Source organism: Neolamprologus multifasciatus, chromosome 14 (genome assembly GCF_963576455.1).
Source record: "Neolamprologus multifasciatus chromosome 14, fNeoMul1.2, whole genome shotgun sequence".
Lineage (NCBI taxonomy): Eukaryota > Metazoa > Chordata > Actinopteri > Cichliformes > Cichlidae > Neolamprologus > Neolamprologus multifasciatus.
In genome coordinates, this window is record NC_140452.1 from 24,583,088 (window position 1) to 24,593,172 (window position 10,085).

General features: G+C 38.0%; 2 protein-coding genes across 5 annotated transcripts in view; one reads left to right on the forward strand and one right to left on the reverse strand.

The window, feature by feature from the left end:
* The window catches only part of LOC146504131 (beta-galactosidase-1-like protein 2), a 47,497-nt gene extending 45,826 nt beyond the window's left edge, over positions 1-1,671 (reverse strand). Inside the window, exon 1 of one of the 3 annotated variants that reach the window (XM_085183775.1) lies at positions 1,212-1,671. In XM_085183775.1, coding sequence (XP_085039901.1) covers positions 1,212-1,312 — 101 coding nt within the window. In that variant the 5' untranslated portion in view covers positions 1,313-1,671. The remainder of the gene's footprint in view (positions 1-1,211) is intronic. The other 2 variants (XM_085183774.1, XM_085183776.1) reach the window with 2 other exon arrangements.
* LOC146504133 (beta-galactosidase-1-like protein 2) lies at positions 860-9,824 on the forward strand. Of its 2 annotated transcripts, XM_085183779.1 has the most exons (21): positions 860-1,122; positions 2,569-2,628; positions 2,979-3,103; positions 3,326-3,511; positions 3,694-3,762; positions 3,874-3,969; positions 4,063-4,171; positions 4,249-4,341; positions 4,436-4,517; positions 4,654-4,718; positions 4,904-4,988; positions 5,201-5,338; positions 5,955-6,035; positions 6,162-6,268; positions 6,739-6,885; positions 6,973-7,044; positions 7,386-7,464; positions 8,244-8,331; positions 8,524-8,638; positions 8,786-8,902; positions 9,002-9,824. In XM_085183779.1, exons 4-21 carry the CDS (start codon positions 3,348-3,350, stop codon positions 9,110-9,112), a joined length of 1,818 nt encoding a protein of 605 aa, XP_085039905.1. In that variant the 5' UTR covers positions 860-1,122; positions 2,569-2,628; positions 2,979-3,103; positions 3,326-3,347; the 3' UTR covers positions 9,113-9,824. The 2 variants fall into 2 exon arrangements, with proteins under 2 accessions (XP_085039905.1, XP_085039906.1); XM_085183780.1 differs by lacking the exons at positions 860-1,122; positions 2,569-2,628 and having other exon boundaries at positions 2,710-3,103.
* Positions 9,825-10,085: the final 261 nt, after the last annotated feature.

Here is a 10,085-nt window from a genome sequence, read left to right on the forward strand (position 1 = left end):
TTGAGAAAATGTGGCATTGTCCTCGTGAAGGCTTTCCCAGACAAATATGTTGATTTGAATGGCAGATTATCACTTGGTTACCGGCGCCTTTGCAAGTGTGCAGGTTACCTATGGTTTGTGTAACATTGTGAAAGCTGGTTTTTAAACTGGTTTCAAACAAGATGGACAGTACCTCTCCTTTTTTTTTTTTTTAATTGCAGAGGAAAGTGTCTATGTTATCTAAAAAGAATTCAAACAGTCAGCACATCTTTTCATCTCAGTCCATCTGAATTGAGCTCTGGCCCAGAGGACATCTCAAAGTTTCTGGAGGTTTTTTGTTCATGTTTATCTTCCATTTGCACATGCAATGATAAACAGTGTTTCTCTGTTTCTAAGTTAAGTTTTTTTTTATGCAGTGTTGCCTGAATGCCCAGAGATCACTTCAATTCAGCGCTGGTTATCTGCATTTCCTCTTACATGTAGCTATTTCTCCTTATTGTGTTTAATCTTTTAGTGATGCTCAGATGATGAAATCCCCGCATGCTCGTATTGGAAATCTAGACAGACAAATGCTATTCTTCAGCTATTAAACTATTTTCTCTCATAACCTTTCAGAGAGTGGTGAACTTAGCCTCTCTGTGATGTTCTTATCTTCACTTTTCATACCTACTATTTGTACTGGCCTGTTGCAAGGTTATCTAAGCAGCAGTTGCATGCCTAATTTACATTTTACATAGCATCCCAACCTTACTGGAAAAAGCTGAATATATTTCAGCTGAATAACATCACACAAGTTTTACCTTATCCGATTGGCAGAAGAGGTCTTCTTCTGCTGAAAAACGAAGATCAGTTTTTTCACATACTACAGTCTAATGTAAATCTCCAGCGTTTTGGGTTGTTTTTTTGTTTTTGTTTTTTTAATTCTCCAGGACTAGGCTTGAGTATAAAATGTGTGTGGGAAAAGTGGGCCAGCTGTTACGTAGACACGTAGAGTCTAACAGGTGAGCCAGATACGCGTTCACAGGTGCCCTGGTCAGTCCCTGTGTAGCTGAGCTGAACCTGCAGCTCACAATACGGACCAGTACCTCCAAGCACGAGGATGGATTCGTGGAGCTTAACAATCACAAACTGTGAACATTTCACGTATCAGTGGGCGAGATGTCTTCACGCACATAACTCTTAGTAAAAGTTAGTGGCCGTTAAAAACAGCGCTGTATCAGTGTTTGCCTTACCTTGTAAAGCGATACATAATTATTCCCGCGGCAGCGACGCAAAGTAGAAGAAAATATCGTTGCTTCAAGGATAGACGAAGACCAATCACTGAGCTTTCCATTGATATCAACAATACATTAATGACAGCACGCTGAACCTTATTGTGTTAACGCCTTTTAAAAGCCATATTTCCACAGTTTAGTCTTCCGAGTCTCCTTCCAGCATGGAGCCTGACAAACAACTAAGGATATTGCTAGCTTAACGCAGTTTCGTGAAACTTGTGAAGAATTGAATGATACCGCCAGCATTCGTACTTCCGGGATTAATTATTAAAAAATAATGAATTCGCTATGGGTAATTCAAGTATTTTTTCTGAGCGTGCTACAAAATAAAGCTTCTTATTCCCATGAGAAGCGAGCGTCCGAGTCCGAAAAGTCCAATGAAACGCGACTACTACGGTAGATACTTAGGGACCGCCAAAAAGTTCACCTGCTCATTGAAAACGGAGAGCACTCTAAATTCTTTTAAATAATTTATTGAATGACAGATTTTTTTTTTTTTTTTAAAGGGATTTACAGACAGATCCTTGTCTTTTAAGTGGCTGACTTTGTCTTGCGTGTTATTTAAATGAATAAATAAATAAATAAAAATCCATGTTATTGGCAGGAAAGCAATCAATCCAGAATGCTATTTAATGAGGTGTAATAAATATGTGTAAACCTGATAAAACAGGCAAATAAGGGGGAAAGGGAATGTTCCCGAATTTTTACATTTTTTTCTTTATTGCTTTGTTTGGTGAAGATACATTTGAAGCTATAGAAATTACAACAGCAGCTAACTTTATTGATGTACCCCATGTACGAGACAATTTTCTGAATAAACACAATGCTATAAAATTACTTTACATTAAAATAACAAAACAAAACATAATTTTGCTTTTTAGGATATACACACCAGTAGTAAGCCCAGCTGTTAGCGTTACAGTTTTTCAAGTGCCACTTTCAGGGCTGCTAAAGATCCAAGAGTCTTTCCAGCTGGTGTCTTGCAGTGGCCTGGGTGCTCAGGGTCGAGGGAACAGCCACATGTCACCCTTTGGTCTCTTTCACAGTTTGAAAGGCCTGATTCCACCTTGTGTGCACTGGGATGTGGCCTCGCCATAGCTGCCCTTGCAGAAGCACACAAAACCACTTCTCCTGTCCATATGGTTAGAGAGGTACTTCCACTCTTTAAGAATGTGTGCTCAAATGCCTAGAAAATACTTCAGAATATGTCAATCAGCCATTAAACTCCTACTCCTAGGTTCCTGTTTGTGCGCTTATAAAAAGATAAATAATTGTGAACAGCCCCTAACCTCATAATGCAACTTTTCATTCACAGGGAACTTCTTGTTTTTTTCTTGTTAGAAGCACCGTTGATGAACCAGAAGTCTCAACAAAAGTACTCCACCTGCCTTCGCTGGTCATATTTTAAGTTATGTTTGTAACCGCAATTACACTGAACAGTTGAACTGATAATAAATAATAAAGTTGAACCTTTAGCATTTCCTATCAAGTACACATTGTTAATGTGACGTTGTTCCGTTTGCCCTCTAAACCGAGAAAAACAAAACATGTAAAAACTGAGCAAAGAAATAAGAAGAGACCAACATTACTGTGTACAGTGTGATTTCTGTTTTCTGTAAGGCAGTGCTTCACTGACAAAGACTAAGGGGTAGAGAGAGTGAGAGTGAGAGAGAGAGAACTATTATATTTTTGTTCTAAAACAACAATAGTTTCCCTTATCCACAGTGTTTGAGGCCTCCCAGCACCATCCATCCCTTCCACGAATGCGCTCTGGTAAGCTCAGCTTCAAGCCACAGCACTGACAGTGTTTTTGATGTAGCTGGCAGTTTCGACTTTCATGTTAAGTCTTGGTAAGGTTTTCCATTTACTCTTCCTAAAATGTATGCGTTATCTGTGCTGTCTGCAGGTACTACAATGTTTTAAATGCATCATTTGTTACTGTAATGTCATGCTAAAATGTTTCAAATGCTTTGACACAGCTTAAAAACACCATAATCCAGCATGCAATACCTGCTTTAAAAAACTGAACTTTTTCTGTTAGATTATATGTTAGTGATTTTTTTCCCCCTCAGACATCACCTTGATGTGAGAAGAATGAGTCGTTTAGAGGGTCTGAAGGCCAACTCGTCTCAGTTTACTCTAGAAGGAGAGCCTTTCCGCATCCTGGGAGGCTCTGTCCATTACTTCCGTGTCCCCAGAGCCTACTGGGAGGACAGGCTGCTGAAGATGAAGGCCTGTGGTCTCAATACACTCACAACGTACGTTCCCAGTGCACATTCTGTACGCCTTAAATCACAAGTATCTGTTCTTTTGGTGAAGTAAGCCAAATAGAAACCAGTTTAGGGTCTATGTGGAAGGCCTGTTGAACATTTCTCCTCCTTATACACTGTACTATTGCTGATGACACAAAGAATATATTCTTTGCTGCTTTATTTTTCAGATATGTGCCATGGAACCTCCATGAGCCTGAGAGGGGAACATTTAATTTTCAGGATCAGCTGGACCTTAAGTAAGTTTCCCACCTAAATGTGTTACGTTTGTAGGACTACATTTATTTATTTTTAATACATTCAAAGTATTTATTTCTGAAAAGAGCATGAAGCATCTGTGCCTGTCTCAGGTCCTATGTCAGTTTAGCAGCACAGCTGGGTCTCTGGGTTATACTGCGTCCTGGACCTTACATCTGCGCTGAATGGGACTTGGGCGGGTTGCCTAGGTAGTATCATCTTCCCATCAATTTGAAGCTGGTCCATAAATACGCAGTATACCACAACATGTCTTCTCTCTTGCTCCTCTTTTTTTTCTCTAGCTGGTTGCTACAAGATGAAGAGATGCAGTTGAGGACAACTTATCCTGGATTCGTAAATGCTGTCAACATGTACTTTGACAAGCTCATCTCAGTTATCAAGCCTCTGATGGTAAGTCCAGGTGGCTGTTTTTTCACTACATTTTAAGCCAAAAGAATAACTAGAGTTTTCTCTGTTTTGTTTTTTAGTTTGAAGAAGGCGGCCCAATCATTGCAGTCCAGGTTGAGAACGAATACGGCTCATTTGCAAAAGATGACAAATATATGCCATTTATAAAGAATGTAAGCGTATTATTGCCAATTTTAATCATTAAAATGGTTTGTGACATTGCAGCATGATGGATTCCTGCACCCTTCATTGTCTTTTTTGCTGTAGTGTCTCCAATCCAGAGGGATCAAAGAGCTTCTGATGACTTCAGACAACTGGGAAGGCTTAAGATGTGGAGGGGTGGAAGGAGGTAATGACACTGATAAACCTTGAGCTAAAGAAAGATACAAACAATCGCTGTCTGTGTCCTTTGTTTGCTTTTTACTTTATGGTTTTGTCCTTGTTATTGGATCGTGTTTGAGAATGTGACATCTTGCTTATTTCAGCTCTAAAAACAATAAACCTTCAGAGACTCTCATTTGGAGCCATCCAACATTTGGCTGACATACAGGTAAGTGATGGTCAACAATGATCTGCGATTGTCATGACAGGCTGACGTTTCCATCTGAAAGACATTTAAGTCAACTGAGAAATACTTTGGGGATTTTTATTATAAATTGATGGTAATGTTTTATTCAGCCTGTGACAGTAAGGAGCAAGATAGAGCCTACTTAATACACGTGTTCTGTTGTGTAGCCCCAGAAACCTCTCATGGTAATGGAGTACTGGTCTGGATGGTTTGATGTCTGGGGAGAACATCATCACGTGTTCCACGCCGAGGGTTTGCAAATGTTTTTTTAAGTCACACAATTTTCCCAAGCATATGTTCATTTTATGACAAGATTCAAAGTGAAAAGTGTTTATTTATTTGAAATGTTTAGGCACATTGTAAATACGCACTTTAAAACTCCATATATTGCTGCTTGTTGGTCTTTGTGTGTTATGTCGTCACACACTGCTACAGCGGAAAATCTGTGCTGCCCTTTATGACAGACATGCTGGCTGTGGTGTCCGAGATCTTGGATCGAGGCGTTTCCATTAATCTGTACATGTTTCATGGCGGAACCAGCTTTGGCTTCATGAACGGCGCAATGGACTTTGGCGCCTACAAATCTCAGGTCACCAGTTACGGTAGGGTGGGATTAACCTTAGACCCCAGAGCTCAGAGATCAAAGCACAAAGAAGTGTTTTACATGTTTGAGGGATATCTTTTCCAGCAATGATACATTACTCCAGTCCTTGCAGCCATTCACTGGCTACCTGTTAGTTTTAGAATTGAGTTTAAGATTTTTATTGCTGATTTTTAAAGCCCTACATGACCTGGTCCCTTCATTTATATTGTATTTATTTTTCACTTTTCCTATTTTTTGCCCCTGGTATTCTTTAATATTACTGCATATTATTCTCGCTTTGTTTTGAAAAGTGCTGCATAAATGCAAGCACTCCTACAAGAAAACTTTTACTTCTTGATTGTAAATAAGAACTACTTCAAACAGAGCAAAATAACTTTGGGAGAAATTGATCTGAAGTGAACTTTTTTGTTTTAATTTGACCCCTGTTAAATCTGTTAACGTGGAAGGGGCAGGGTTTATGTACTATAATACAGCTTGTTAGCTGTGGTTTAAATCAATGCAAAAAACACAGACAACATAACGGCTCTCCAAAAATAAAACCAAAATTTTGCTCGTTTAAATGTTTAATATCTTTTCATTTTAAAAAGTCAGTGGTTTCAATGGTTTCTTGGCAGATTATGATGCCCCCCTATCTGAAGCTGGGGACTGCACTCCAAAATATCACCACCTGAGGAATTTATTCAGCCAGTACCACTGTAAGTTCTTCTTAAGGATCCATACTCATTTTAATTTATGAAAAACTTTAACTTTAAATTTTAATTTATGTAAATCTACTAAAATGTCTAACTCGGGCATGACTGAATGTTTTTGCGAACTCACAGCTGAGCCTCTTCCTGGAGTGCCCTCTTCTCCAGAGAGGAAAGCTTACAGCCCTGCTTTTATCCAGCAACACCTGTCACTGTGGGACGTCTTGCAATTCAGCGACAAGGTGAGCTGCAGATGGCAAGCGCCCATCTGGTAGAGTTGATAGTATAACTGACAAAACTATCAGAGCAGATAAATATGGGGTCCCTGGTGGAAGGAGAGCAAACATGGTACAATGAGTATCAAACAGACATGACGCTGCTGTTATCAGCATGTGTGTCTTTGTGCAGCAATCTGGCAACTTGCTGCTTATATGCTTAAGACAGATGTCTCACAACTTGCAGTTAGGTTTGACCTTACTTCTCCTTTAGCTATGTTTCTTCCCCTTTCTGAATGTGATTCAGGTAGTCTTTCATGAGCACTTGTGAAAGCTTACATTAAGAAACTGTAATTTTCAAGCCACAACACTTATCCTGTTTTTTCCCCATGTGTTGTGATGCAGCAAGAGATCTGATCAAATTGCATTATGTTTCAAATTCTTAAATTTTTCTTAATGTTTTACTATTTACTTGATTTTACCTCCCATTTCTCCAGCCGCACAGGTCAGACAGACCAGTGAACATGGAGAATCTCCCTGTGAACAATAACAATGGTCAGTCATATGGTTATACACTGTATGAAACCACTATCACTGGTGGAGGCGCCCTAAACTCCAGGAACAACATTAGAGACAGAGCAGTGGTAAGAGCATACCAGTGATAAAGTAGCCACAGATCCAAAATACAGCATAATTATACACTGCCTGTGTGACTTTTCAATCTTTTCCAGGTTTTTGTGAACAGGGAGTGTGTTGGTTGTTTGGACTATAAGACTCATGAGGTTGCACTCCCTGATGGAAAGGTGCTGATCATTTTTTCTGTATCTACTCTGAACTTTACAAAGTGATACTTAAATTAAGGATTAGGGTTAATATGCTTAATCATCCCATTTTACCCCCAAATTTGTCTTTGGAGTGAAGTTATTTTGCAGACGGTTTTGGTCACTCATACACAACAGTACAAAACGCAATAGTGCCATTAGTTAATTGTGCCGTAAACTCTCTTTGCGCACTATGATTTGCTCCCACAGTCCATAGACATGCGTGTTAGGACTTGGAATATTCATAGACTCAAAGAAAATTGTACATAGTCACCTTTTATTTATACTCAATATTTAAAGCACTAATTGTTTGTATATCAAAGGGAGAGAGGACATTAAGCTTCCTTGTGGAGAACTGTGGAAGAGTGAATTATGGGAAAGCTCTGGATGAACAGCGCAAAGGTATTCCACATGTTGCTGTGTGCTTTTTACATAGCTATATCAAAGTGACTGCTTCAGTCTTTTGACAAAATGTCATTCAGAAACTTTTACAATTTAAATTCAGCAAATTTTCATACTGATAATAATACTTCTGCTGTCAGATTGCATAGCTGCATGGACTTTCAGGCCAGGGCACATATTTTTTAAGCTTAAGTCCTAAAAGATGTTCTATGCTTACTGGTTTATTTTTATTTATTTTTTTGCCTTTTTTTTGTATGAAGAAAAAGTCAATAAAATCCAGAGTAAGTATCTGGTTAGACATCCACATTTGTTTTTTTAGGCCTGAGTGCAATAACGTCAGTTTTATCTGAATTTAGAAACAAGAAATTAGAGGTTGTTAAGATATTCCTGCAGTTTAACTAACTGGTGTGTCAGTGGACTTCATTGATAGATAGAGCTGGGTATCATCTGCACAGCAATGAAAATGCATGCTATGTAGATGAATGATATTGCCTAAGGGAAGCAGTGCTAGTAAAATAAAAGTATTCATTTCCTAATTAGGTTGGAAGGACACATGTTTTCTTTTTTTCCTGCATGCACTATTAAACATCAGTTGCAATCAAGACTATAGTTATTTTTTACATGTGTGTGTATATATATATATATATATATGTGTGTGTGTACTTTAAATTACTTTTGTATATATATATATATATATATACATATACACAAAAGTCATTTAAAGTAACGTAAAAAGGACATAACTGTAAGGAATATTCAGTTTATAATTCAAATTACAGGTATTGTGGGAGACATTGTGTTGAACAACACCCCACTGAGAGGATTTTCCATCTCCTGCTTTGATATGAAGCCCAGCTTTATAAAAAGGTCTGTTATCTGGATTAAAACGTCTTTCTTGCCAAAATCGTACAGTGTTTAGAATGGCAGGTTTCCAAGTGTACGTGGACCTTTTCATTGTGTATGTTAAAGGGAAGATTCAATCAAAAATTGCTCGAGTCTCCTTGTATAGATTCAATGTGCACTTTGATAAGAGTATGTGTTTTGTGGCTCTTGTTTTAGATTAACAAATTCAGGCCAATGGAAAACTGACTTCAAGTCCCATTGTGTCCCCGGGTTTTTCCAGGCCAGGCTCTGTGTCGATGGCCCTCCCAAAGACACCTTTGTCAGCCTTCGTGTGAGTATAACAGTTTGTGTGGAAAACATTAACTAACCAGCAAGCAAGCTAGAGGTTTTTTTTGTTGTTTTTTTGTTTTTTTTTTAAACAATACATGCTGTGTAGCCAGTTTCTGTTTATTCATAATGATAGTGTATTTATCCACAGAGTTGGGGTAAAGGCGTTATATTTGTCAATGGGCAGAACCTTGGACGTTATTGGTTTATTGGCCCCCAGCATTTCCTTTATCTCCCAGCACCTTGGCTTAGAAGTGGAGAGAATGAGGTACCTGTGTAATAACAAAAGATGGAACATGAATTATAAGTGTAACTTGTAACTAAAGAACCTTAGTTGATTTATGTTTATTTTTCTGCTCTCTTTCAGATTATTGTCTTTGAGGAACAACGGGTGCATGATAAACTACTGTTTGCTGAAAATCCTGATTACGGAAAGGTTATCGATGTGTACAAACTTCCTTTCTGCACACTGCTGTGAACATGCTGTAAAACAACAAACTAACTTTAACACATACACACAGACAAAGACAACCATGCTCTTTCATTAAAAGACTGATAGATTCATTATATTAATACTGTCTAGCCTATAAAATCTATTGTAAATATTTTCATTCAAATGATAAAATCTTGCATTGCTAGTTGTTTCCTTTACTATGCAATCTGCTGATTTCACTCAACTTATTATTTAACATGCATCTTGCTCTCACTACAAATAATGCAATTTGAACCCATTATACACATCTTGAACCTTTGACTGTGTAAAGTCCCTGATTTGACCAGAGCAGGAGTGTCAAACTCATTTCATGTTGTGGCTCATGCAGCACACTTGGATCTTAAATGGGCGGAATCAGTGAAAATCCCCTTTCTGTCGTTGTATAGAAGTTTAACTACACATTTAAAATCCCCGAGAAGTGCAATTTCAACAGTATGTCTCAGCTTTTCGACATGATACATTATAGCCGATGAAAGAAATCTGTCAAGACAAATAATTAAATGGCTAAAATTATACTTTTTTGTCTTTTCACTGTGAACCCGTTGTAAAAATTGAATTCTATAGCAGAGAGTTAAAAAAAAGAAAAGAAAGAAAAACAAGATTTTTTTCTGTCATTTGTTTATTTATCTGTCTCACGTTTAACACACCTGAACTAGAGACCGTCCTCGGCTTGAACAGCGCCCTCATATTCACTAAAGACGGAAATAAATCTGTACCTTGACAATAAAGGTACAATGTTTGCCTTACATGTGAGCATACGATTAAATACACAGCAACTAATGAAGACACAAGTGTAACTTTTATTGCGTTCATGGCTACAGAAAAATAATAACAACTAGAAAAGAAAATCCCCGTGTATACCCCATAAATAAATGCTGTGAACTTTAGCAGCAGTCATATATTTTGAAAATTACTAAACGGAAGTACCGTATATCCTTTAAAGGCGGCTTTACCATCA